Source organism: Athene noctua, chromosome 4 (genome assembly GCF_965140245.1).
Source record: "Athene noctua chromosome 4, bAthNoc1.hap1.1, whole genome shotgun sequence".
NCBI lineage: Eukaryota > Metazoa > Chordata > Aves > Strigiformes > Strigidae > Athene > Athene noctua.
This window is the reverse complement of record NC_134040.1, coordinates 37,607,895-37,635,624: the sequence shown is the minus strand read 5'-3', so window position 1 is coordinate 37,635,624 and position 27,730 is coordinate 37,607,895. Positions and strand designations below refer to the sequence as shown.

At 46.3% G+C, this 27,730-nt stretch overlaps 1 protein-coding gene across 1 annotated transcript in view; it reads right to left on the bottom strand.

Moving 5' to 3' along the window:
- The window catches only part of LOC141959917 (acrosin-like), a 29,426-nt gene extending 1,948 nt beyond the window's left edge, over positions 1 to 27,478 (bottom strand). Inside the window, exon 1 of the mRNA XM_074904302.1 lies at positions 27,285 to 27,478. Coding sequence (XP_074760403.1) covers positions 27,285 to 27,478 — 194 coding nt within the window. The remainder of the gene's footprint in view (positions 1 to 27,284) is intronic.
- Between the last annotated feature and the right edge of the window lie 252 nt (positions 27,479 to 27,730).

Genomic DNA, 27,730 nt, shown 5'->3' with positions numbered 1-27,730 from the left:
GGGCGCTGCATGGACAGCCAGGCCAGGGAGCCCCCGTTTCTGCTGTAGCCCCGCAGGCGAGTTGTGCCAGCGGCCCGGGTGCTGCAAGGAGCCGAGGCCCCGCGTGGGGCTGGGGAAGCCGTGCTGTGGCCACGGGGACAAGCGGGCACCCCCCAGGGAACCCCATCAGGGTGCCCAAGCTCCCTCCCAGGGCCTCGGCCACTTACCCACAGCTGTCCCAGGCGCCGTGCACAGGCCGGCACAGGGCCAGCAGGATGAGGAGCGGAACCATAAGCATTGCTGCCAGAGGCATGTGCCAGCTGCCAGAACCGAGGGCTTGTTGCCACCAGTGCAGCAGCCAACGACACAGTGACCACAGGGCTGGCGTTGCCCACAGTGCCCTTGGCAACGGGGCTGATGTCACAAAGTCCCTGGTTCCGGGGGCTGGGCGCGGTGGTCTCCAGGGGCACGGGGCCACAATACAGGGGTTTCCAAGCAGGAGAGGAGGCAGAAGCTGGCATTGGCCAGCCCCGACAGACCCCCTCTGAATGCGCTGCTTGTGGTGCTATTTTAAAGTGCTCCTTCAAAGCGGCCTTTTCCAGGTTGTTCCCTCAGCCTGCTGTCAGTGTGGCAGAAGAGGGCTTGCTCTCTACCCAGCCTGTCCTGGACCAGCTCCCAGACAAGGGCCCGGCCCAAGCAAGAGCCCACAGGCACAGCTCGCCCACTGACCCTCACAAACAGGCCCCTCCTGCACGCCCGCACGCTGCCTTTCTGCCCGAGAAGCTGATGGGAGACCCGAGTAACGCAGCTGTCCCACCGATGCTGGAAAAACGCCAGCCCTGCCGGGGGCTTTCTGGAGAAGTCAAACGTGCTGAAGGTTTGCATCTTGAGGCTGTGGCTGGGAAGACTGCAGAGACGGTCGGGCAAACACAAAACCAATCTGAAGAGGAAAACAGGAGGAACCGTGAGTTAGAATGCTGCACCGTTTGTCAAAAGCACACTAGCAGGGGACAGTTAGCCAAGTGGCTAACATGTGCATTTAGAACTATTTCTTACTTTTGCATTCTTTCCTACTTTCATGTTTTCCTAAATGGTGATAAACTCCTTCGTATAGAAACAATTGTTTCTGAACACCCCAAAACTGTTAGTAAGCTGCAAGCAGTATGGCACTAATATGGTCCTAATCCTGCCTTTAAAAAGGGAATTAGTTGCACAATTATCAAGGAGAGACCTCAGTCACTCTTAGATTTTTTATTTCCTCCTGATGTTTTAGTTTTTCAAAGAATGACTGGAAAGAATCGGATCTTTCTACATGTCTAGGAACAACAGAAACAGCATCTCTGTCAGCACCTTGTTACGGAGGCTCTCAAATAAACAACCAACCACCAACAGTTTCAAAAATTATTATGGACACAATTCACTATCTCTCCATAAATTACAGCTTCAAATGTCTGTGAGAGGAGAACAGAACACCTTTCTAGGGTTCGACAGCAACCCAAAACACATAACAAAGCGCTCTATCGGGTTTACTGGCAACCCAAAGTGCAGAACAAAGCCCCGCTCCCTGGGGTTTAACAGCAACCCAAAACGCTTTATCACTCACCTGACAAGTGAGGGCTCTCACCCTCGAGGACCTGCTCAGGCACCTGCCACACACCTGCAAAGAGATTCCATTTCTTCCTATTGTTGGAAGTCACTTTCAAACATTAGAACGATCGGCAGACCATTCAAGTTCCACCTTTACTGCGTACTCCAAGCCAGCAACATCCAAAGGTAAATATTTTGCCACTAACATTCACTACTGCCGAAGGGAGAAGATTCTGTGGGGAGAAGAGAAAGAGTTTACTTTAGAATGTAAGATACACATTGATCTATGTGCAAGTTCAGACAGCGCAGAGGTTTTTAGAAAGACTAAACAGCCTCCATAAACAATGTCTCCTCAGTTCCCTGCTGACTTGTTAATCTAATAGACTGCTACTGTTTTTCTGGAGTGATTGCAACTCAAAGAAATAAAGAAAAAAAAAAATTAAAAATATATAGAGAAATAGAAATTAATAAGGGGAAAACGGGTGGAAACAAAGAGGGAAAAACCGGGGAAAACAAACAGGGGAGAACAGGGGAAAACAAAGAGGGGAAAACATGGAGGAAAAATAAAACAGAGAAAAACGTGTAAGGGGAATACAGGGGAAAAAAGCGAAAATGGGGAAAATGGGGAAAACGGGAAAGAAGAGGAAGCAAGAAAAAAAAAAATCTGGGGAAAACAGGGCAAATCAAACGGGGGAAAACAAAGTGAAAAATGGGGAAAAAAGAGGGGGAAACGGGAAAGAAGAAGAACGAAGGAAAAAAATAAAAAATTAAGCGGAAAACGGGAAATCACACAGGGGAAAACAAACTGGGGAAAACAAACAGGAAAACAAACGGGGGAAAACAGGATAAAAAGAGGGGAAGACAGGAAAACGGGAAAATATGGGATAATAGTGGAATACAGGGGAAAGAATAAGACAAAAAAAAGTAAAAAGTAAAGAGGAAACAGAAGTAAAGAAGAAAGAAGTAAGAGAAAGAAAGGAAAAATGAAAAATTTAAAAGAAAAAAATCACAAGGAAAACAAAAAAAAAGAAAAAAGAAAAAAAATTAAAATCTGAAAAATAAAAAAAAAGAAAAGAAAAAAATTGGAAGAAAAAAAAAGAAAAAAGGGGAAAAAACAGAAAAATAATTTAAAAAATCGAAAGAAATTAAAAGAAAAAATGGAAAATATAAAAGGAAAAAAAAAAAGGTGACTAAGGTATTGAGCTTACCAAGAACAACCAGCCTGTAAAGAAAACTCATGTTATTTTCCCTAAAAAGCCAAGAGGTTAACAGAGTGGACAGTCTTGTTATAGCTGGGATTCAGTTCTCCCCCATCTTTCCGTACCCCAGATGGCTTCATTGCTCCAACTAGCTTCTGAGTATGGATGCAGTCCCGACCCTTAGGAGGAGCCAAGCTCATCAGAGAAGGAATTCCACAGTGCCTTTGAGGCTGGTTCTGCAGCTTAGAATGGCTGCGGGAGAAAATGCTGAAGACTTCACAAAAGAAAAAATAAGAAACAAAGCCACACCCCCTTACTGGAAAACATCCTTCAGTTTCCAGGTTTCCAAATCAGTGTCTGTTCTTTTACCCAGCTGAAGTGAGGAACCTTAACCGCATGGATGCCGGACAGCTCAGAGAGAGGCTGGACAGGCTGGATAATGCAATGAAAGGGGGGGCTCTCAGCAGGAGGGGCTCTCAGCAGGAGGGGCTCTTCAGATAAGGAAGGAGCTGCAACTACTGAGTCCCAGGATAAGGGAGGGGACTCAATGAATACTGAGTTATCAACGTTATGGAAACACTAATGGGGTAGAAAGTCACAAGAGGAAGAGGAGGCATCTTCAGTCTTCATCCTGAAGACCCACGACCACCAGGGGCCACTGCGCAGGCGTAACTAGGAGGAGACCGGGGCGGAGCACATGAAAATGACTTCTTAGAACGTATTAGAATAAACCCCGCCTTTTTGTGGAGAGATCATGAATATGTACACGTGGTTTTGGAACTATCATGCATATGTAACACTTGGTTGTATAAAGCCAAGTCAAATTACCACCATGGGTATGCATGTTTGTTAAGGAGCCATCCCCCGTGCACCCAGATTGCAATAAATAATGCCTGCTGTCTAATACTCTCATTCTTAGAGTGCTTTGACCAGCCTTTGGTATCACAGCATTAATATAAATGAGAAAAAAAATATGTCCTGCTTATGATTTTTAGATAACTTGACCTAACTTAAAAGTTACAACTACTTTTTCAAAAAAATCTGTGGATGTAAGAAGAGATCTGAGTTCCTCCCAACTTAATACAAGTAATTTGCATTGCTCTGGACAGTTAGAAGTGATCAGCAGGAAATGAAAAGGTTTGAAATCCACTAAGGGTGACACCATACAGCAGAATTTTGGGCACATTTCAGTTTCTTATCTTATTCCCATCAGCTTCCTGCTAACATTAAATAAGACCATTTAACACTGGCTTCTTTTAGTTAAATGCATTTGCTGTGCTTCTGATTCTGGAAGGGCACTGCTGTTGATTGGAGAGGAAGGAAATATAACCAAGGGGTGTGTTAAAGAGCTGATGCAGTAAATTCAGCATTGCCTTGGTGTCCCGATCCGATATCGGGGGAGGGTTCTTAAAAAAAATCCCGAGAGCGAGATTAAGACACAAACGAGGTCAGATGCTGAATAACCTTATGAACTTTATTTCTATAACAACTAATAAGAGCGATAGGACAGAGAGGAAAAGAAAGGAAAAGGTCGGAATCCCTAAGCAAGAACACGGTAGAGGCGCAACTAATTACCACCACCACGACCGGGATCCGGCGATGTTCGATCGGTCCGATGATGCTCCACGTTCCTGGCTCTGAGTTGGTTCCCCTCTTCTTGTTGGTTCCCATCTTCAAGCTGGTTTCCCTCTTCTCTGGAGTATGCAGTCCGCTTTTTTTTTATAGTCCCCGTCCCACAGTTTGTCCGCCCATTTCCACGGGGCTCGTTGCTGTAGGTGCCACCCCGTGGTCCTCCATGCGCGCATGCCTGGGTGTCCATGGTGGTCGTGCTGGCGAGGGGCCAATCTGTCTCGCCGCGGTTTCCCCTCCACCCGGCTCACGCGCTCGCGCGCGTAGGCGCAGCTCGATAGATGACTGCTGATGTTCTTGTCTAGGGCGTATGTGGTTTTCGTCGGGGACTGTGTGTTTGCTCCTTTACGTTGAGTCAGGAGGTGGTCCTCGTGGAGACAGCGATGTTGAGACATACTAAAAGTCCAAAAAGTTCCTTACACTTGGTTTTGTTTATGGTAGAGTATGAATGAAAATATCAACCAATCTGCACCTACTTTTGCTAGGAGTGAAGTAAGGGACAAGGAAAATAGCTGCAGGGTTAAGATTATGTAGTGCTTGTTGTGCTTCATAAATTACAAAAAGTTTAGCCGTCCAAATAAGGATAATCACTTAAGCGATCACGGAAATACTTCTTGACAACAAGAATGCATAGCCCTAAGAACTGATTGAAACCAGCCCTGCGGTATAGCATATAGCCCTACAGAGACTGCGCGAGGAACCGGGGTAAAAAGTTCAACAGTGAGGAAGAGGAGCTACTTCATCCCTGAGACCCCAGCCCACGACCACTGGAACACACTGCGCAGGCGCAACTAGGGGGAGACCGGGGCGGAACATATGAAAATGATTTTCAGGTTCATTATAATACGAAGCGGGGATAGATCATGTATATGTATAGGTGTATCATGACCATGCGATACTTTGTAGTATAAAGCTAAGACAAGGTGCCGTGAGAAGAGTGCACGTTTGTGGCGGAGCGATCCCCTGTGCACTCAGCACTGAATAAACATACCTACTTTAAAACCTCATAGGTTTTGGAGTCTGTTTTCCGTGAGTCAGGAGAGCCTCATGCACTTCACAGAGTCTTCAATTTTTAGAGTTCAGAGGCTTGTTTGGTCTAAACCCAAGAGATGTACCTCAGCCTATAAAGCAGCACAAGTTAAGCTCCGTAGGCAGAGGGTGCTCAAATCTGGCTTAGCTAGCTCACTGCCCTGTTAGGCTGAGCAGGACACAGGCACCTGGACTTGGAGCCCCTGGAACTCCAGTTACAGCAAGGCATAATTTGGACCTCCAACCCCCGGCTTGCCCTGTGTGTTTAAGACCTATTTGCAATCAGAAGCAGCACAGGACTGACAGGACAGGACAACATTAAATTAAAGGCAGCATTCGCTTTTTTTTTTTTTTTTTTTTTTTACACCATGGAACTCTTGCTTTAGAAAGGGAAAAAAGGAGAAGAAAATCCTACTTGTCGATACCAGCTGAAACCATGTGAGGGAAAGGAGCAGGACAGCCGGGAAGCACTGTACTTAACGGATCAAGGGCCTCTACAGAAACACCAGCAGCAAAAGGGGGAGATGCATTGAAAGGTCTGTACAACTCAACACGCTTGTCAGAGTCCACGTCCAGATCCTAAAGCTGAAGGGATTAATGATGCCATTATTCCAACTGGCTCTTTTTCGACTTCACAGCCAGCCAGCCTCAAAGATTAGATGGGTTAGTCACGGAATCACAGAATGGTTTAGGCTGCAATGGACCTTAAAGATCATCCAGTTCCACCCCCCTGCCATGGGCAGGGACACCTTCCACTAGCCCGGGTTGCCCAAAGCCCTGTCCAACCTGGCCTTGAACCCTTCCAGGGAGGGGGCAGCCACAGCTTCTCTGGGCAACCTGTGCCAGGGTCTCACCACCCTCACAGGGAAGGATTTCTTCCTGACAGCTAATCATGCTACCCTCTGTCAGTTTAAACCCTTACCCCTCATCCTATCACTACACCCCTGAAAAAGAGTCACTCACAGGACTCCCTCCCCTGCTACTACCCCCCGGACCCAACACACCTTTGAAGGGTTTTAATATCGATACAAGCTGTTGATTCTTGGTTTGTTGATCAAAGATCTGCTGGCATAAGAAACATCTCAAAGCCATCTCTTGCTGCAGCTTAGGTGAAGAATTATGTTTCAACCATACAAATGAACTAAGGGGAAGTGCAATACAACCCATTTTCCGTGCAAACCTGAGCAAAGCCCAACTCTGACCCTGACTCTTCCACCCAAAGAGAGTGACTTCATACACACTATGGGAAATAACGCCGCAGGATGCAGAAACACTGGCATTGGCCCAGGCATCATGAAAACAAGGAACGTGGAACAGAGTTCACTGAGGAGACAGACAGGAACTGCCAGACGGCAGCCAGACTGCTCCTGAAAAGACATTATACAAGAGAAAATGTGCAGAAGCCCGAAGGTCAGTGTCAACAGTGAGTCCGAACCAGCACTGCACACTCAGTCCCCAGCTCTTCCCTGAGCGGCTCCAGGGCACGGAATCAAACACAGCCTGAGCTACAAACCACAGATTGCTCCTCAGTGTCACCACACGGCAGAGCGGGCACTCGGGAAGGACACTTGTGTGAGCGCCCCTCGATTTACTGCCGCAGGTTCAGGATACACCGGCTGGAAGAGGAAAGGACAGGAACTTCACTTAGACAGCCCTGCAAAACTGGCCCAGTAGTGCAGCTACTTTTAGAAGCCTTTTCAGCATCCAACTGTGAACCTTCACTTCTCAGGAAAAAACTGGGGGTTTTGAGAGAGACCTCACAAAATCATCCCTCGCACAGTGACCCGGTTAGGAGCGCTCAGAGAAAGCCACGTTCCCCCCATTTAAGGCGGACACGTACCCTGACCCCAGCACAGAGCCCCCGCCGGCGGCAGCCTGCAGCCAGCCCCGCCGCTGGGAGGGTGCCGGGACCGCACAGAGCGGAGCCCACACAGACCCGCACCTAAAACCGCTCCAAACCCCGGGGCTGCGACACCCGGGGCCGAGCCCAGAGCCTCCAGCCTGCCCCTGGCAGAGGCCGGGCAGCTCTTCTGGAGAGGAGCTTTCCCCGGCGGGGGCAGGTCCCACCCGGGGCCCTGCCCGGCCCTCACGGCGCTGTGCGGGAAAAGCCCCTTGGGCAGAGGCGCCGCCGCCCGCCCCTCTCCTTCAGGGCACGGACCTGCAGCTGCTGGCGGATCCACACCCCCCCCCACCCCAGCGGGACTGACGGGCCGTGCTCGCCGGACCGCTGGGGCCGGGGCTGGTCGCGGAACAGGCTGAGGCGCGCCCGTGCCGGGCGGGTGTTCCCGCGGCCCGAGCCAGAGGATGCCAGAGGGAGGGGGCAGGCGAGGCGGGGACGCCGCGGGGGGGCTCGTCTGACCTTCACCGCCTCACCGAGATGCGTCCGGCCATTCCCGCCGTCCCGCTCGGGAGCTGCGGGAAACGCTCCTTGGGCGGCCGCTGCCCCGCCGGGCCCTCGGTGCGGGGAGCCCGGCGCTGAGGGAGCCCTTGCAGCGGGGCTGGGCCGAGCTGCCTGCGGGCGCGGCCCACCGGGGAGGGGCCGGCGTGCCCCGCCAAAGGTGGCCCCGCCAGCAGCCCCGGCCCGGCCCCAGCCGCGGGACATGTGAGCGCTCCCCACAGCTTATTGCCGTGTGGTGTGTTGGGCCGGCAGAGTCCATCGCGAAAGCTACCCAAAGTCTTCCCTGAGGCTGCTCCGCACCACAGCGTTTGGATGCCAGCGCCCCGCTGACTCCCCAGCCTGCAGAAAGTGCAAGGTAAAACCATCACGCTTTTGTGAAGTTGAGCACATCTCTGGGAAGAAGCTTGCTTCCCAGCTGCCTTGGGGTCCTGTCACATCAGGGCCTTTCTCTGAGATTAGCACGTACACCGTTTCGGTACTTTTCGGGGCTGTCGGTCTGTCTGTAGCGCCGTTGTGGAAGGAAAATAGATTTTTCTCTTGCAGGCTACTCTGAAGAAACACAAACGGAACGTGTGTGCCGAAGTTTCAACAAGCTCACAAAAGCAGCGTTTGCTGTTCAGACACAAAGGTAATTATAGCAGGACAGATTTACCTACCCTCATCAAATACCTTCATGCTACGGAAATTTAACAATGACTTTATTTTTTTGTTGAATGTTTGCGTGACAATACTTGTGCTAACATTTCACAGTCTTTGAAAATCAGATGCGTCTGTAAGAAGTTGTGGTGGTAAAGCCCAAAAAGAAGAAAAAAAAAAGTTTTCAAGCAAACTTATTGGGAGTTTGTTTTAAACCTCCGGTCATGCCCTTTTTATTTGCAGAATTTCATCGTGGCTTTTGACACTTTATGATCTTCGCAACACCACTGTGATCCTAGAATCAGGAAAACTGTTGTTTGTATGCTGCTTCTTGTGCTTTTCTCTCAGGTTGATACCATCTATTTGGTGTGAGGAAAACACCGGCCTTTATTTTTTCCAAGTTTAGATGGCTAATTAGCCAATTTAAAAAAAAAAAAAAATCTGTTCCTACTGCGTGCTTTGGTGTTGCAAGTCTGGCTGTATATGCCTACAGATGGGATGGAAGGTTTTGAATGGAGAGGTGATCCCTTTCTTTAAATCACCTACAAGTTTCAGGAGAAAATTCACAGAAGTACAGAAGTATTTCCTCAGGTGCAATTCTAACGTTAAATGGAAATGAAGACTAATCAAGCTTATCTTGATTGCTTCAATCACATAGAGTATTGCAGAGAAAAGGCAGCGGGTGCCTGAGAAACAAGGGCTGTTAGTGATGGTTGAAGCGAGATGGTCGGGTTGTTAGTTCCTATAGTGACTAGAGCTCAAATAGAGAAAAAAAATTTTTTTTGGAGAAGGGACTGTTTTGAAGTGCTATGAGAGCAATAGTTCAGTAGTGTTTCTGCTCTTTTGCCCGAGTTTATGAATTCTGGTTTCTGGTATTATCTTTCTGAAGGTACTTGAGAGTGTTGATGGACAGATCTGAGGAGACGGATTGGGTTGGCTGCTCTGCGAGGAATATATTTTCATAGAAAACAAGGTTCTTTTGTTTTTTGCCAGCTGTTTACCTAAAATTCTTTCTAAGATGTGACCGTTGCATTCCACCTACATCGTTTCCGCAGTATTATGTGTAAGCAGTGATTGGGAGGAGTTTGTTTCAAGGTCATGCTTTCCTCCGCTGTGTGTATTCTATTAACTTTAAAACAGTTCTGTGTAGTGCCTGGGTTATAGAAATGCCCCAAACCCAATGAAATATTGTTAGTCGGGGCTCTTCTTTTGGTGTGCATATATGTTATCCAGACAGCATATTGAAAAAGGGAAATCTGTGTTGAGTCGTATAGGGTGGGGGGTGTTTTGGGTTTGTTGGCTAGGTTTTATAAGTTGCTGTCATGTTCTAAAGGACTAAATATTCTCTGTAATATAAATGAGGTGATACCTGAGTACTTTGAGTCTGTTGGAGGGTATCAGTGATTTTCATGGAGATGTGCTTTATAAATATAAATACATAGGCTGTGTGTTTTCATATGTTCTAGTCTGTGCAGCTTGTATTCTAACCTTGTCTGTAGAGTTAATGGTAGGGTGATGTGTTTTAGAAAACACTTCTGGGAGAGCATGTGTTTGATAAACTTCTAAAATTCACCAGTCTGAATGCTTACTCTTGTCTAAAAGAAGTTGTTGATGTACTTGCTATAGGTTTTGCTGTCGTTGTTTCTTACACCTTTTTAGCTGCTGTCCCTCTATGCCGCAGGGGATATTTGCTTGTAAATGCCTGTCCCTTTTCAGTAGAACGTGGCAATCTTGTCCTCTTTTTTCCCCCCTTACCAACTCTTTTTGTCTCTTCAAAGTGGGCTAACGAGCTTTCTGCTCAGTGCACAATTCCTGTGAGTTGTTGAGGCTCATCTTTTAAATTTAAGTCTTTGCTGTGTCAATTTTTGTCTCGATAAGTCAGTTCAAGTGTCTGATCATGTAGGTCTGTGGTCAGAAATATTGACCCAAGGGAAGAAGAAAAAACATACTGTGAGGAGGAGGAGATGGTTGCTTTCAATATCCCCCAAGTAAACCCTGTACCTTATACAGATCAGATCCTTCTCGCTTACTGAAACGGTGTCTTCATAGAGTAGTTCTGCGGCAGTTAAACCGGTCTAAGGCAGGCTGAGGTGCTTTTTCTCCCTTCGCTCAGAGTCTGTGCTGAGTTGGTGCTGAGCTAGATCCGTTTCCTGCCTGTTGGAATGTGAGCAGGCACCTGAACGCTGCCGGGGGTGCAGGGGAGAAGCAGAGCCACGGACACAGCTGTGGAAGGGGGGAGGTGGGATGACAGACAGCCGTCTGGATTTAGATTGGGTTACAGTGTACCCAGAAACTTGCACCCTTTTCCAGTATATTGATTTAAGAAAGCTTTAAAATCTCTCTCAGTTTCTCTGCTTTTCTTCTCCTTCTGCAGTTCTGTGCATTGTGACATGTGTACAGCTGGGCGTGCGTGTCTGTCTGTCGTAGTTGAACCCAGGCGCCCGTAACCACGTAGATGAACGCGAATTCTAGTGAAGTACTGAGAGTCTCTATTGATTCACGGGAAGGAAAAAAAATAAAATAAAAAGACTCTGCAACTCGAATAGAGCTATACAGCAGGTATGTTTACTCCGGAGCCGGGGTGCAAGGGGATCTCTCCACAAAGCTTGCACACCAGCAGCACATTTTACCAAAAACTTATAGAGTGTGGATATCCATATTCATTGGGTTACATAACACAAGCACACATATGCATGAGTAAGGCTGGGTTAGTTCTAGAGGCTGATGTCAGCAGTTTATGTCATCTTTGCACCTGGGCATTGCCTCCTGGTGGTCGTCTTCGGGGGCCTTTGGGAGGAAGGCTCGTAGTCTTTCTCACTTTGTTTTTTCCCCTGGAGCGTGCGCAGATTCTCTTGGCCAATTTGTTGAATAAGAAGAGTGTTTTTCAGACGGTTTACTTTCTATCTTATCTAAGAGAACCAACAGAACTTCTACCATTCGTATATGGCTATCTTTACTCATTAGCAAAATTCCCACTAGTTAGAGCCACCTGTTACTCAAGGACAAAAGTATAACATTTTGCTGAACATTGTAATCCTTGGTAGGTTTTCACAGTGAACTGCTTTGTTTTGATGAACACAGGAGTCCTTGGTAAAATTCCACAGAACAGTCTGGGCAAGCAGGATTCTTAGCAATATTTTAAAAAGTACTATAACTTGCTATAAGTAAGTAAATAAGTTGCTAAGCAGTTTTCTAGAAGTAAATAAGTAAATAAATCTCAAAACAAGCAATCATTTCTCTGTATCACTATATTGGTGGGATAGCTTGGAGGTTTTCTGATGGGGAGAATATGACTGTTAGCTTTATAGGATCAGCTCTTATCCATAGAGGGATGCACATGAATATTAGCCCAGGCAAATATTTTCAGGATGCTTGTGGCACAGGCTGAACTCTGCATCTTAGGGGTATGGGGAAGATTATGCGCCCAGATCTGGGCTTTAACACCCGTCTCATCGATCAGCTGACCTTCAGGCACTGTGGGTTGCCTGTGTTTGTTTGGAGATAGTTCTTCTACTAAGTGGGGTGTCTCTGAGGGGCTGATATTTATGAGGGAGTGTGTTGCTGGAGTCACACAACAGTGCTAACAACAAGCAGTGTGCTGATGTGAATGGAAACTCTGTGATATTTTAGTCTTTTGTTTTCTTACCTTGTAGCTTTTTCTCAGATGAATTATCTGTTGCAAGCCATTAAAAAGAAAAACTGCATCCGGAAGGACTTTTATTGCATTTCATTTGGCAAAGTGCTTCATGACTCTAGTTAGAATGTTAAGATATTAAAATGTAATGATTAAAGGAGAGTGGAACTTTAAACACATTTTTGAAGGCAGTTCTGAGGGATTTTTTGTATATGCATGAAAAGTTATGTACTAGCTACCGTACCTGAACCGTTCTGCATCAACATAAAAAATCTGACCGAAAGGTGAAACTGCTACGGAAGAAATACTGGTGGGATATTCAAATATTATCCCCAGAACAGAGGAAAAATTATCAAAATTATTTTCTTCAAGCTTGGGATTTTTCTTACAAATGTGGAGGACCTTATCACAGATAACCTACCATATTTCACTAGAGAGAGATATTTTTGTCCGCAATAATTCGTATATATGTACGTAGGCCCTGCAGAACATCAGCTAACAGTAACATGAAATTCAGTACTGGAAAGCTGCATTTTTGTAGTAAATGTTCTCAAGATTTACTGATACATCACATTATGTGGGCAGGTTTATGGTAAGAGATAACAGTGGACAGTAGAAGGTGGGGTTGCCGAAGACAGATTTCAGGTGGGTGGATTTAAACAAATGGTGGTTGAAGGTGGTTTTCAGTTGTTTGTTGTTTTGTGTTTTTCCTTTCTCTTTGAATCTCATCCGTTTATTTAAGGGACGTAATTCTATAGAATGTTGGTATTGGTAACCTAACAAGCTACTCAGAAAAGTGAATGCATAACCCATTCATATTTTCAGTTGTTCCAGGCTGTGGCTGCTGAAGCACCAAGCTTGCCTTGGCAGGCGTGACTCTGGGACTGTGGCGTTGCTCTGTGTCTCTCTCGGCTGGCTTCCTGCTGATGGCTCTTAGCTCCTGGTGTGGCCAGCTGTAGTGGGCTCCTGGCTTCCCTGCAGTCACCGGGTAGAGAGTATTTCTGATACTACTTGGTTATTTTGTAGGGCGGTTTCTTCATGAGTATCAAGAGGAGTCTACTCATCTCCATTTTCCAGGATCCCTCGGGTGCAGGGATTTGCCTCTTGGTTGAGCTAGAATCGAGGCGTGTGGACTAGGATTCAAAAGCCAGCATCCTTTAGCCAGTGCTAACTCTCAATTTGAGTGTGAGAGATTGAGCTGGGCATCGCTCTCTGCAGGTGACTCGCCTGACAGATCTCTCTCTAAGCACTCAGGCAGTCCCTGAGGTCAGCAGAGACAGATCTTCTGGTGCCGGCCTGTGCAGCTGCTCTGCTTCCAGGGTTTAAAGGGTGGCTACAAGGAAGAGGGCGACTCCCTTTTTACAAGGAGTCCCATTGGAAAGACAAGGGCTAGTGAGTACAGGTCACTGCTGGGGACATTCCAGTTGGACACGAGAGGAAATTTTTTCCCAACAAAGCCACATCAGAGTAGAAATTCTTGTCCAAGCTTCAGTGGTTTTACTAAACATAAGCACGTGCAAGTCCCATTACTGTCCGATTGGTGGAAGACAGAGAACAAATTGCAAGGAAGTCAACAGTTCATTGTCAAGTATCTTATTTCTTGTATACTATGGATAGGAAAAAAATTCCTGTGAAGCTTTAAGAGCAAGAATCTATGATATACATTGATTTGCTCCAAAACCAGAGGACAAACAGATGCTGAAGAACTGAGGCAAAACTGAGATACTGGGAGAGTGGAGGATTCCTTGAAGAGACTAGTGACAAATCTAACATCCCTCTACTTCATTCTACAACAATAGTGTCAGTAAAATAACCACAGTAAAAGTCAGCATAGTTGAATTAAACAGCATCATTTTCCATTTGTGTGCGATTTTTTTTTTTTTTTTAAACTAGGAGATGACCGGTTTGTATTTAAGGAGAGTTGATAGTGACATAACCCCAATGCCTTTATAGACTGTGCTTGAACATGCATTCATGTATTTCTGTCATCTTAAACTGGTGCATCTGTTATTTGCTCCTCTTTCCATTTAGTATTCTGTGAGTGTTTCTCAGCCAGGCTAAAACGAGAGCTGAGCTGAAAAACATGCTTGAAACCATTTCTGTGGTTATCAATTAAAGCCCTTCTAAAACAGGGGCTTCCTACCTTAACAGGAGAGAACAGACTCCACTGAAATACCTGCAATGTTCCTTGGGCAACAGATACTATTAACATCTTAAACGGTTAATAATGTTAGATCTAAAATTTTAAAAATGGAAGTGTTTTAGTAAGGCTGGCAGGCTAGGACTGTTTAACAGGCGAAGAGGGAATTCAGAAGAATATATGGGGGAGAAACAAATCTGTGGTGCATTTGCTTTCCTGAATAATAAATTCCTTATCCACTTCACCATCTCCATGCTCTCTAACATCATAAATCCTGCAACATTCTCAGCAGCCTTGTAATTATTTAAGGAAGGATCCATTCCGTTCCGCTCTAACAGCTGCTGATCCCCCAGAAACTAATAGTTTATTCTCTAATGAATCCATCCTCACTGGCAATACTGTACTCAGTATTCACCATCACCCTTCATGAAAGAATACAGCAAAGTTCCTATAAATGCTATGAGAAAGTAGGCAGCCGACTACAAGGGGAAAACAACACACAACCCCACCTCCTTTGCCTGCTTCTGCCCCTCTTCCCAAGTCACATGAAGTACTCCGTTATTAAGTATCAAAGAACCCACAGAAGTCCTCAGTCTCAGGATGCATTTCCAGAAAAAGCTTTTTAAAAACCTCAAGTTGTTCATCCTTTCCTTTTGCTAACTTTTAACTTTCTGACACAGAAAAGTCCCCTGTAGGCCAGAAGCTGTAAGCATCTAGTCCAGACTCAGTGGCCATAAAATAATACCTATTTGCATCAAATTCACAATATTGTTTTTCCTCCTCCCCTTGAAGAGTTTTCCTACAACTCCTTCACCTGTTAGTACTTGTCCTGTACATCTCAGTCACACACATATTTTCATTTGTTTCTTGATCTTACTTGAGACTTTTTCCTCCTTCTGTTTTCAATGTTTTTCTCTTGATTTAACCAAACACTTCTAGTTTCATAAATTCTCTGAGAGCAGCAAGTCCCAAATACTATTCTGACAGGAGTAGTGGGAACATAACCTGAATGGGTTAATAAACCTCTGGGTGCACACAGGTGACACACACTAGGCAGACAGGAGTGGGTTGGGGTTGATAATCCCAGAGGTCACCATGCGAATGAGCACCTGCAGTGTCCTGTGCAGAGAGGATGCAGAGGGAAGGATGCTCCCGTTCTTTGCAGACAGAAAGCTAAATGCAAAAGGCAATTCACAGTGTTAAGAAAGAGGACACACCTCCAGCTTCTGTAATCGGTACAGAAGCTCTGCTGCTTTTCTCCCCTTTCATGTCTGACAGCTTCCCATGGAGCTGCTCCCGAGGACTTTCCCTGATGTGTTTTCACTGTCCGTACCTGGCAGCCCAGGTGTCTCTTCGTGACTTCTTGGGGACTGTATAAAGCAGAAATTGCCAAAGGGTCAGGTAGTAAGTACATCATGTGAGTTATCCAGTGGATTTTTCCCCCCAGGATGAGTCTTCCTCAACTATTTTGCTTCCTACATCTCCCAAGTAACTTCTGTGATTCATGCTTTGTCTCTTTCTATCATGGCTACACTTTGATTAACATGGCTACCTTGCTTTTTTTACTGCAGAAATGAGGCTAAATGTTCATTACTCCTCACTCCTCACAGTTTGGGGAAGGTCACACTGAGACCTCACCTCGAACAATACTGTAGGCTACCTCCACGCGCCAGACGGTGCCTTGGAGTGACTGTAAAGTGCTGTAGCCTTTTACAGTTACCTGGAGTTTTCTCTTTGTCTAATTTACAGCTCGCACTGCAACGAAAACTCCCCTATGAATGGTGTAGCTGTGCTACGTTGGTAAGTGAATCAAATCCTGGGGGCAGATGAGAGGGCAGGTCAGAGAGCAGAAAAGCACCTGAATGGTACAGAAGTGTCACACCCCTTACAGGGAAGGCACCACTTACCCAATCACTCTCACATTTCTGCAGTTGCATTTCATTCAGCTGCAAAAAACCCTGTGTAAAATAAGCAATGCTTATGCACTCCCCCCCAACGCAGCAGAGAGGCTGAGCAGGATACTGCCATTTCTCGTGCTTCCTTAAGAAGCTTATCTGATAAACTCTGCTAAGCTCCACCTCAGCAATCCCGACTGCAGGCCCTGCATTTGCCACGGTGCTGTTAATAAATTAATCAGAAGAGTGGCATTTGCGCAGGAGTCATAGAGAAGCTAATTTGGCTCCTCCTCATTTTCAATATTGATCATTTCTTGGGAAAGAAAAATAAAACTAAACACATTTCTGGAGGCCTGGTTGAGTTTTTAGTGCTAGTAGCTCCTAAGTCTATGGGGGATTGTTTATTTTAGTGGCTTGACCATTAATATTAGGAGACTATTCGGAGTAACATTGGATTCTACTGTATTTACATCCTTTTGCAAGAGGGTGGGATATGTAGTGTCTCTCCTCTAGGAGGAGGAGTTTCTTCTGGCACTTGCTTTTTTAATCATTCTTCCAGGACATGTCTGAGCAAGCTGTGAGCAGGCTCCCTCCTGGACAGTACTCCTCTAGTAAGTAAATGAGAGGTGAATTGGAAATATAACTTACGTTGCTATTAATGTGTGCAAAGAATCATTCCTTCTTCAGTGTTGCAGTAGTTGTAGTAGCTGACAAATTTCCTAATATAAGAGCGAGCACTGGCAAGAAGGATTGAGCAGGGAACCTGACAGAAGACAGCTGCTTCATCTGCCAGAAAAACGAATCTAGTTTAGTCCATGTTATTTGTTTTACAAGCAGCAAAGTGTTACACTACAAAAGCCCAAGAGGCTAAACCGATCTCTCAGCACTTGCCTACTGGATATAGAAAATCTTCATGTGTGAAATGTAAATCGTTTATCCATTTCAATGTCTTTTCGAGCTGACCACTCTAATTTTAATGGCAAAAAAGGCAAAAGATTTTTTCCGTGTTACAATGTATTTTGCATTTTCCCCCTCTTTGTATTTGCCTGTAGGAGACAGCCTGTGTTGTTTGGTTGGTGCGCTCAACTCACAGCAGAACTTGCAGACAGGTGGTCAGACATCATAACAGCAAAAGCCCAAGACATTGAGCATTTCCACAGCAGACGAGGGGTTGTTTTTTCAGGAAGCCTTCAGGTCCCTTATGAAGAGAACATTTAAGCAAAGGCCACAGGCAGTTTTATAGGACTGGGATTAGCAATGTAAATGAGGGAAGTTGTCTTGGCAGTTCTCATCCTGAGCCATGATGCTGATTGATTCTGTTTCAGGTAATTTTTAGGGTAATACTAGGAAGTAATTTCTTAATGCTTCACACAGTCTGCAGTAAAACCTAGGCTTCTGAGGCACAATTCTTTGAGAAAACTGAGGACATGCCCCCTTCTCCTTCATATTTGCTCCTCTGTTAACCTGCAGCTGGAGTGTGTAATGGTGAGAGCAAGGCTGGGTCACACTGGTGACAGGAGGACAGGTCTCTGTGGGGAGAACATTACGTCCGTGCCTCTCCCGGAGCTGCTGGTGCAGGTGTTTACCTAGTCCCAGACCAGATTTCAAGCTGTGCTCCTGTGAGGGAAGCCTGATGCAGCAGCACTGCCTGTCTGCCTCGCAGGGCTCAGAAAGAAAAGATGAGAGACATCGGGAAGAATAATCTGACCTCTTAATGCCCCTTACAGGCTCTAAATTACCTGCCACCATGGGGGGAAAAAAAGGCTTGGATACTTCTCTGAACAACTCAGTAACAGTCTCTGCTCAATGCACGGCATCGATCGAGAGAACAAAGAGAACTTAGGATGCAAACAGAGCGGTGTTGAAAATGATACTGAAAGCAAACACCGTCATATAGACCAATGAGAGAGCTTCCTCTGAACCGCTGTTGTGCACTGACTTGATCAAAAAAGGATGTGGCAGAGGGTTTACAGACAGCAAGTGTGTCCCCCCAAATACAGAGCTCTTCCTGCATCCCCTGCTGGTCATGCCCTGTCCTGAGGACAGTGTTGCCCCATAAGAGGGATGCTGCTTTCATCTTCTAGACACAATCTCTGATCAACAAGGGGCAGAGCAACTGCAGAGGCTGTGAGGATGTTATTAACCCATCTTCCCGATCTGTGCGGGTTGGGAGCAGGCCATCAGGGTGTCCTCTCAGAGGTAAGCTGCAGCTGGGGGAGTAAGCCCGTCCTTCCCTCACCCTGCCTTGGGCCTATGTGGTGGTCAGCAGTGATTCAGGCAGCAGGCGCTGCAATGGCATCTGTAAGAGAGCCGGGAATGGATGAACAGGAGCAGAATTCAGACTTCATTGAGGGGGATGGTCAAAGGAACAGTGATGTGCAGCCATCATCTATGTGGGGCAGGCAAAAGGACGCAGCCGCGTATCCTCATGAAGCCCACTGTCCTGATGGCAAAGGCGTGTAGGAAAAAATTCCCTTTGGGAGTGCTTGGGAATGCATCTGTTCCCCAGAGCGCTCTAATACGCACAATTACGACTTTCTACCCCTAGTCTGGGGAACTCCTTACTTCATCCTTAAATCCCAGTAATTTCTGAAATTTCCCAGTTCTCTGACAACAGCCTTTGGAAAGTTGCCCTCACGGGATTCAGGGGAACGCAGGCGTAGTGGCATCATACAATTCCTCAGGATTCCTGAGATAGCACACTGCTCTGATGTCACAAAAATGACAAGGGAGGGAATGGGTGCGGCAGAATGGAATGACATGACCTGTACAAAATGAAATATTAAATTATAACCTTTTGAAATGTTAGAATTGTAAACAGAATAAAAATACCATTTGTCTGTCTTTAGTGTAGTTACTTGTTTATAGAAAAAGAACACATCATTTCAAGGAAAGTCAAGAAGTTGAAACCTGATTTTTAAAAAATAGATTTAGTACATCACCAAAAAAAGAGCTGTGGAACTCACTGTTCCAATTCTATTAGGCAGGAGGAAAATATATTTGGAAAGAAAATAAAAATCACTCCAAGCCAGAAGATCACTACTAAACAAAGAAACTTTCCATGAGCATGTACTGCTCATTATTTCCCTACTTTGGAAAGTGTTCTGCTGCTTAAGGATACCAATTAAACTCAGACACCAGAGTGAAAAGAGCAGGCGTTATTTTACTAGTGTTAACAGTGTAATACAGGAAACATGCGGTAAGGAAAAGCAGAATAGTGCACTTAAAGCAGCAAACAGCAAAAAACAGGGTAATGCATTAAATCATACCTACACGAGAGAGAGAATGGAGATTAAGAAAAATACATCACCACTTGCATATATTATCATCACCCAGACCCGCAGTGGCTGGGCAGCCCCGGTTACAGCGAGGGTTCGGAGAGCCTGTCCCGGCAAGTGGGAAATCCTACGCGGTGCCTCCACCCGTAGGTGAGGCTGCCAAAGTCCCTGTGAGCGGGCCCAGCCTTATATACCAGAGATCGACAGGCCAGAATAGCTGGCACCTTTGTTTTGAGCGGAACATTTCTGGTTTCATTCTCCTGTTGGATTCCACCCAATGCCTGGCCAGGGCTCAGGGGGGGAAACCAAGGGAGTTTCTAACAAGGCCAGATACTTGGGTTCTCCGCCTTGAACAAGGCTGAGCAAGGGAAGTTGGAGACATTCTCTCCTCACACCTGATTATATTTTGTCTAAACTGCATCTTTCACTAGTGAGTTTGCATACTTTGTTGATGATTAACACACTAAACAGCTTCGGCTTGGGGCCTGTTGTTCAGGCTTCAGTACTTCAATGCTTTAGCACTTTTTACATCAGCATAAGTGCATTGTTATAACTTAGTACAATACCTACTAGCACAATGGCTTTCAGTTATAAAATATACAGGATTCATCTATAGGTCAGCTCTGGCTTGGGCCAGTTGTCCAAGCCTTAGCACTTCAGAAAGGCCTGCAGTTTCCCTGAAGAACACTCCTCTGGTCACTCTTGGAAATGGGTTATTGGAATGTCTGGCTTGGTAATCTGCTTGAAGAAATCGTGGCTTATTATCCCGTAGAGCTTCATCCAGCACACATATCCTACGCGTGCAGGGACCACAAATTGCAGGCGTTGCAACTTGTAGATTCTAAGAGAATGATGTACAGGTTATGAATTTAGAGTGCAAGGAAGTCACTGAAACAAGCCACGCAACATGGAAAATTGTATTTTTAGCAAGAGTAAAAGAGTGTACATTAAAAAAAAAAAAAAATATATATATATATATATATAAAAAAAAAAAAATCAGGAACCCTTCTTTTCGAGACATTAGCTCTTTGCTACTTGTTTGCTTGGAGTTTCCATGGGAATGAAGAGATTGGTTTTCTTTAGAGCAGCTCTGATGAGAGTCGAGTCATGTATCAAAGCCTTGAGAGATGAATGATACGATCTGCTAAGCTAAAACCTGTTCCCATTACGTACCCTAATGAGAAGTGGTGGCGAGTGTTGGAGTAGATCTTACGCACTGCTGTTCCTTGGCTTTTAAATAATGTTAGTGTGCACCATCCTAGGGATTTTCAAGTAATGGCATTTAAAACAGCGTTTTTGAGCAAACCAAATGTTGGATCAGACATGGTGGCATGAGGGCAGGAGAGTCTGCTGTGAATCCCTGACGCAATCACTTTAAAATAGTGCAGTGCACTCCAGGGCAAATGAAACAACAGGAAATCAGGAGAGTTCAGCTGTTGCAGCTGTTTATTCTACAGCAACTTCAAGTGATGCTGATAGTTTTTCTAATGCCTTAAATCAACCAGCAGGTATCTGTGGCCTCGAGGTAAGAAATGCTGAGCATCTGCCAGTTTCCAGACTTGAAACATTGGCAGCTGCCTTACCTGGAGGAAATGTTATTGTCAGTGTACTAGGAATCTCAGCGCTACTGTCATGGGACATTTTCCCTAAGGAATACATGATTGTCACTTCACAAAAGGTTGAACAACTCCCTCTCCCAAAGATCCCGTTTTAAGTAATTTGGTTATCTTATCCTGTTTTTCAATTCTTTGCCTGAAGAGCAGCAACAAGAATACCACCGCTTGAAGACATTGCTTTTGTCCAGGGGAAGCGAAATGTGTCCTACAAAACCCCAAAGTGTATTTTGCATATGTGTTTTTAAAGCAAGTAAAGTGCCTTGGATGTTCACCTTTACCTTCTCAAAAGGCCCTGTAAAGTTCAATATTTAGTTCTGCCTAACTGTCTTTTTCTTAGGAGAGAAAAAGAGGAAAGAAGCAACAGGACTTGCCTTGTATTTTAAGCATAATAGCTGTACTCTCAGATGCCTGAAATATTGCATACAACAGCAGCATGTTTCTATCGTTATTTTTACCTGTTAAAAAAAAAAAAAAAAAAAAAAAAGTGAAAAGCAAAGGCAGTTAAAATGTTCCAAAATACTTCCAGACTGGAAAGGTGAAAGGAGGCTCCCAGTCTGGGCACACAGCTCTTTTCAAAGACTGTTTTCCTGAGGAGAAGCTGTGGTGAGGACTCTCCAGCTCAGGAGGGAACAGAAATGCCTTTTGGAGAAGATGTAGGATGAGGGAGAAGCAGGGTCATGTCATGACTGTGTTCTAAGAGACAAAAAATAGCTCTGTAGCGATTTTGAATGCAAATGGTTGTTCCTCTCCCCTGAGTTGGCCATGAGGAAGCATAACAAGCCTCCTGCAGCCTTTTCTCTTAATTTAAAGCCGTTGCAGAACACTGCAGGGAGGCTTTGGCTCTGGAGAGCTGGAATAAAGCGCTCGCTACTGAAGAGTCGCTCTAGGGAGGTGTTGGAGCCCATTCCTGTGACTGCCCTGACCCCTAGGGACTGCAGAGACAGTGAAATAACTTACAGATTCAATTGTTTTCAAAACTAAATCTCTATGTTTACATAAGGCCTTGCTCTACAAGGGAGCTTTTATCAGCAAATGTCTTCATTAGGAGGAAATTGTCCAAATCCTTCCATTTTAAGCAATCTCTACAATTCCCAGGGAAGTTTTGCTCAGTTCTTATTTTACAACCACCAATTTTTTTCTCATTTGAGTGGTGACTTGAGATGGATTTTGCTACCTTAATTAATAAATAGCCTCATTAAAATATCAGTGCTGCTAAGACGCTGGGAGTTAATGGTGTAAATTTAACCGTATAAGTTGGTTCAGGAATGCTGGATCTCAGGCTGGAAGCTTTGCAAACTTTTAAAAAAGTACAGGTGGTACCACTGTTAGTCCGTTTGTGATCTGATCTGATGCACCTATAGGAGGTGTCTGATGACCTTTGAGAAGTACCATCTGGAAAAACATCAGTAAATTTTACCAGGTATAAGGTGAAAGCAACAAATCATTTCTTCCCTTGGGCCTTTCAGTTCATCAGCAGAGAATGTACGTGCATAGGTAATCCCAGGGCACGTTCAGCTCTCCTTCAGTAGCCCTCTGCCTCTCATCTTTGGCTCGTTATTTCAGGACTTGTTTTCAAGTAGTATTCATTTCAACCAGTGTGTGGGATTTCTTCTGCAGTAAGTATGTGAAAACACAGAAGTACAATCTTTAGGGCCCCACTTCATGAAACGTAGAATATCCTCAATTTCCTTTGAGTCCCCTTTGGGGCCCTAATGACAGAGATGGAACCAGACGGAAGAGGGTTAAGAGATACAATAGGGGATGCACCCGTGATCTGGGAAACACACATGTATTTTTAATATTTTTGTGGATCTTAGTGCCGTTGAGGCTGTGAAAAGAAAATCTTAAATAAGGATTTGATGACACAAGGCACTGATCCCTGTCCCTCTGATTTCAGTCCAGAGTAGTTAACACCTCACAGGAACCGTTAATGTCTCGTTGACCAGTGAGGAGCTAAAGTGATTAGGTACTAAAAAGATGGAATTTTATCTGTTACCTGAATGGTGGTTTTAAGCTTAGAGAATGTTTTCCCATGTGGATTTCTTCTCCTCCAAGTTGGTGCATTAGAGGATCCTGACATATATTTGTCTGTAGAAAACAGAGACATTGTTTCTTCATCACAGCTGCAATGGCGGGAAAGACTCTCTGAGCCTGATGGGTGAATTCAGTATGACGTTAGCTGAAGGACCAAGGAATGCATTGGGTGACTCCCACACCACCTCTGAAATACCAGCCAGTATTCAATACAGACTCGCTCTCTGGTCGTTTAAAGATCATTGGTAATCTCGCAGCGTTCCCAGGGGGCTCACAGGACCTTCCCAATGAGGCGATCCCGCCATGGACATCCTTGACTCGAACAAAGGGGATGTCCCCGTGTTGAAAATCTGCCCAAAGGCATCAATTGCTTTTAGAGTAAATGAGTCCATAAGCCAATCTCTTGTCTTACCCCTGTGCAGGGCAGTATTAGGCTTTTGTGCTGGGCAGTTGCTTTTGCATCAGAGTACGCTGCCTCATAACTAACCATTTTCTGTAAAACGGGCTTAAAAAAGAATATTTCTGTCCAGCAATTTCTAATGACTGATCTACTGGTGAGTCTGGTGTGTTATTATAGTCAGAACATAATGCTTTCTCCTCAAATAGAATTATACCAGTGCTTATTCAGTAAAAGAACTAATACAGATTTCTTTTTTTTTTTTTTTTTTTTTTTTTATTCCAGTCATGCCACTTGCTCAAGAATGAAGGAGAAACAAAATCCAGGAGGTAAATATTTCTTAATTTGTATTTCTTTGTCCTGCGTTATGTTGGATAAAGCCTAGCATTCAAAACAAAATGGAACTCTTTTGTTACTGTCTCTTAGAAGGCACTTGAGAGGGGGTATTTATTTAATCTCAACTTAGTTCTAGAAAAGTTTGATGTGTGTCTGATTTCATCACCTAGACACCCAGGACAGCCAGCAGAGAGCACAGAGCACCTCTGGGAAAGGAGCTCATCTCACCTTTCTTTGGCACTGTCTTATGAAGCAATAAATAGCCCCCTAAGAGTGCCTGCACGGCCTGGTGAGGAATTGAAACTACATTCTTACCTTTGGACAGTTAAAACTAGGCTACACAGATCTTGATCTTGAAGAACAAGTAGATGCAAGACCTATGTTGTGTATCTCAGGAAAGAACACACAGGGTTAATAGCCCATTTCTACCTTTTCCACCTACAGTTGATACAGGTAGTCACAATGTGTGTGACACTATTAAATAAATATTTACACATATACAGAGAGAGAGAAAGAGAGACAGATATGGGGGAAAGTTACGGAAGAGGTTTTATGCTCTTTGTAATATGCTATCTTTTATCGACACTAAATTTAAAAAGTGGGGAGGAGGGACAAACTCTGTGGTAGTTTCTCTGTGTAACAGTAATTTTACAAGTGGTAACCATTGTCCAAGAAGATGAAAAGTACTTGCCTTTCTGCAAGTCTTGGTCGGTAGCTTCCAGGGGTAAGAGCTCGTTTTCCCGAGGTGAAGACACTGGTTTTGTTGTTTGGTATTTGTGAGAAGGCTGAATCCTGTCATACTCTCCTAAACGCACCCCAAGAGGGGAAAAAAACCCCAAACCAAGCAGCAAAGTTTACTATATTGGCAGCACTGCTGTTTAGGAAAGAGTGACTAGGTTTGTATTTACCAGAGTGTCCTGGTTCAGCTAGGAGAGGGTTAAGCTTCTCCCCAGCAGGGGGAAGGGATCTCCAGCTGGGTTATTCATACCATGCTGACGTCAGGTCCGGCATGGCAGCGCGGGAAGTTTTCCTTCGGGGCCTTGGTCTCGGGAAGCACGCGCTGCGGGCTGGCTGTGTTCGCTGCGGTATTTCTCTGTATGTCTTTTGTCTTGTTTACTGTTATTACTGTAGATTGTTGTTATTATTGCTATTGTTGTTGTTCAGATTGTTTATTACACTGTTGTACTAAATTTCCCCTTATTTTAACCCTGGGCTTTGTGCCCTACTCAGTCCGAGGGTGGGGGAGGGACAACAGCAATGGAGTCTCTGGTCCCGGCAGGGCCTAAACTATCACACAGATTTACAGCATATTTCCTTTACTGCTCTTTCCTCTTCAATATCTGCAGCAGTCTTAGGCACCCAGTTAGGCACCTCTGTGGGAAATATTTTTCAAGGGTTACTAGACAGCTAGACAAAGACCTTCAGCAACTCTTAATAACCAACCACCACGAGGAATTTCACTTTGGTCACAGCCCTTCTTTTTCTCTGACTGCAACCTCTGCTTCTGGCCAGACAATTGATTCTTTGCTAATTAGGTGTTTGCAAGTGCAGTGGACTTGCAGCGACGACACATGTTAAGAAGCAAATGTGTGTTGATCTAACCTGATCCAAAACCATCTTCGGTACTCATGATCCTTCTTTTACCCCCGAAAGGAAATCTTCAGATGAAACATGTGGCCAGGGAGTGCTTGTCACAAACCCTCTGCCCAGAGTTCCTCTCCTGCAGTGTGTGCCAGCAGAGCTGGCGAAGGGAGTGCTCCTTGGCTGTCTCAGGTAAGGCTGCTGAGATTAACAAAGCCCAGCTTCTTGTATGGTTGAGGTTCCTGTGGCTTATTCAGACTGAAACCAAGTTAGGAATCATGAACAGGCAGCCTGCGGCAGCCAGCCTGAAGGGCAGGGGAAAGCGAAGAGCAGCTTGGGGCTGCCTGAGAACGAGCACAGCAGTTTGCGGAGTGCGCACGTGAGCGTAGGTCGCGCTCTCGCTTTCGCTGTCCGGGAATGTGCAGTTCGTTCCTTCCCTCTGAATGTCGCCTCTCTGAGTGAGATACATCCAACAGTTAAACTACATTTTAAAAAATTAAAAACTAAATATTTATATAAAAATATATACACGTGGACATTCAGTTTGTGAAGAGTGTCGTATGGATTCTCCTTGCTAGATGTAAGAATAACTTTCTGTAGTCAAATGAGACTGCCTGCAGAGTTTAGGAAACCAGCTGCAAAAAAGGATACGCTTGTCCCCGGTGCCTCTTGGGCACAGTCTCTGGCTCACGCCCCCCACCAGCATCCCTGCGTGGTGGTTAGGACAGCGCTGGCTGCCAGGGGCCGATGCTGTGGCTGTGGGAGCTGTGCTAGGAGCAGTCTGGGCACTCCCAGAAACAGGGCTCGAGTTCTTGCCCTGGTCCTGTGTGGTGAGTTCGGCTCAACATGCCCAGATAGGACAGGCTGCCTTTTGCAGGGGGAACTGCAGGAACACAAGGCGTTTGCTTCTGACTAGAGTCTTTCTGGACTTCTCTTACGACTCCTGTCTCCAGCTCTGGAGAGGGGGCCCATGAACAACTCTCTTTTGGTCCACTTGTTCGTGCTTCTGTGTCAAGTCATGCTGACTTGCTCCCAACCCCTCCTGCTCCTCCTTTAGCTGCTCTGACCTCGGGGTTTGCAGAGGTATTTGCCTCACTTCCCTCCTCCTCAGAGGTTCCCCTTCTTAAGTATCTTATCACTGAGGTGCAGCCACCATGGCTAATTGGCTCGGCCTTGGCCAGAGGCAGGTCTGACTTTGAGCCAGGGGAGCTTCTAGAAGCTTCTCACAGCAGCCACCCCTGTAGTTCTTTGGCCACTACCAAACCCCGCCACACACAACCCCCCCCAGCCTTCACCCTAAGCACTCCCCTGCAGAGCCCGTAGCCGAGGTCAGATCAGTCCCATGTCCTTGTCTGGACTCACAGCTGACCTGCAGCTGTTCTTTGTGCAAGGCCGGGGCGGCTCCGGCTTCACCTTCACCTGCCCCTTGGGCAGCTGAGGCCAGAATGAGCCGGGGACGGCCCTCCCCCAGGGGCCTTCCCACCCTCAGAGCCAAAGCCCTGCTCCAGGCCCCAAGGGCCTCGGTGGCCCTACAGCGGGCGCCTCCCGTCGTCCCTGCGCAGCAGCCCGGAGGCCGCCAGGCCCTCTGCTTCCCTCTGCCCCTCTCTGCTCCCGTGCCTGTGGGGACGGTGCCACTCGCAGCAGCCGAGCGGTGTGAGGGGGATGGAGACTCCCCGGCCCTGCCGGGACACTGTGGCCACTGGCCCGTTGAGGGGAGCCCAGGCCTGGCCTGAGGAGGGGGCTGGAGCCCCGGGCACAGCAGGGGAGCTGGAGGCTGTCCCGGTGCCCGAGGGGTGGCCCTACTCTCTGGCAAGGAAATAGTGCCTGGCACGGGGTCCCCTGGGCCTCAGGGGCCACCTGGGCCTCAGGGGCCAATCCCAGCAGCGTCCGTTGGTGACGTCAGCAGCGCCCGTTACACAACCCCTGCGGCTGGCCCACGGCTCGGTGGGACGTTGAGCTTCTGGCAGCGGGTGTGATTAGTAGAGGAGCACACGGCCACCGGCGTGAGCAAGAAGAGGTTCTCTGAACCAGCGAGGATGCCTCCCCAGCCCCCAAAACGCAAGAGGGCTGATGGGGGCAGCAGCAGCTCTGGCAGGTCAGTTGAGCCCATGGAGGTTGACCTGCCAGAGAGAGGCCATGAGCCCATGCGAGTGGATCCACCTCGAGCAGAGGAGGACCCCATGCAGGTGGATCCTGCTCGAGTGGAGGAACAGCCCATGCAGGTGGATCCTCCTCGAGCAGAGCAGCAGCCCATGCAGGTGGATCCACCTCGAGCAGAGCAGCAGCCCATGCAGGTGGATCCACCTCGAGCAGAGGAGCAGCCCATGCAGGTGGATCCACCTCGAGCAGAGGAGCAGCCCAT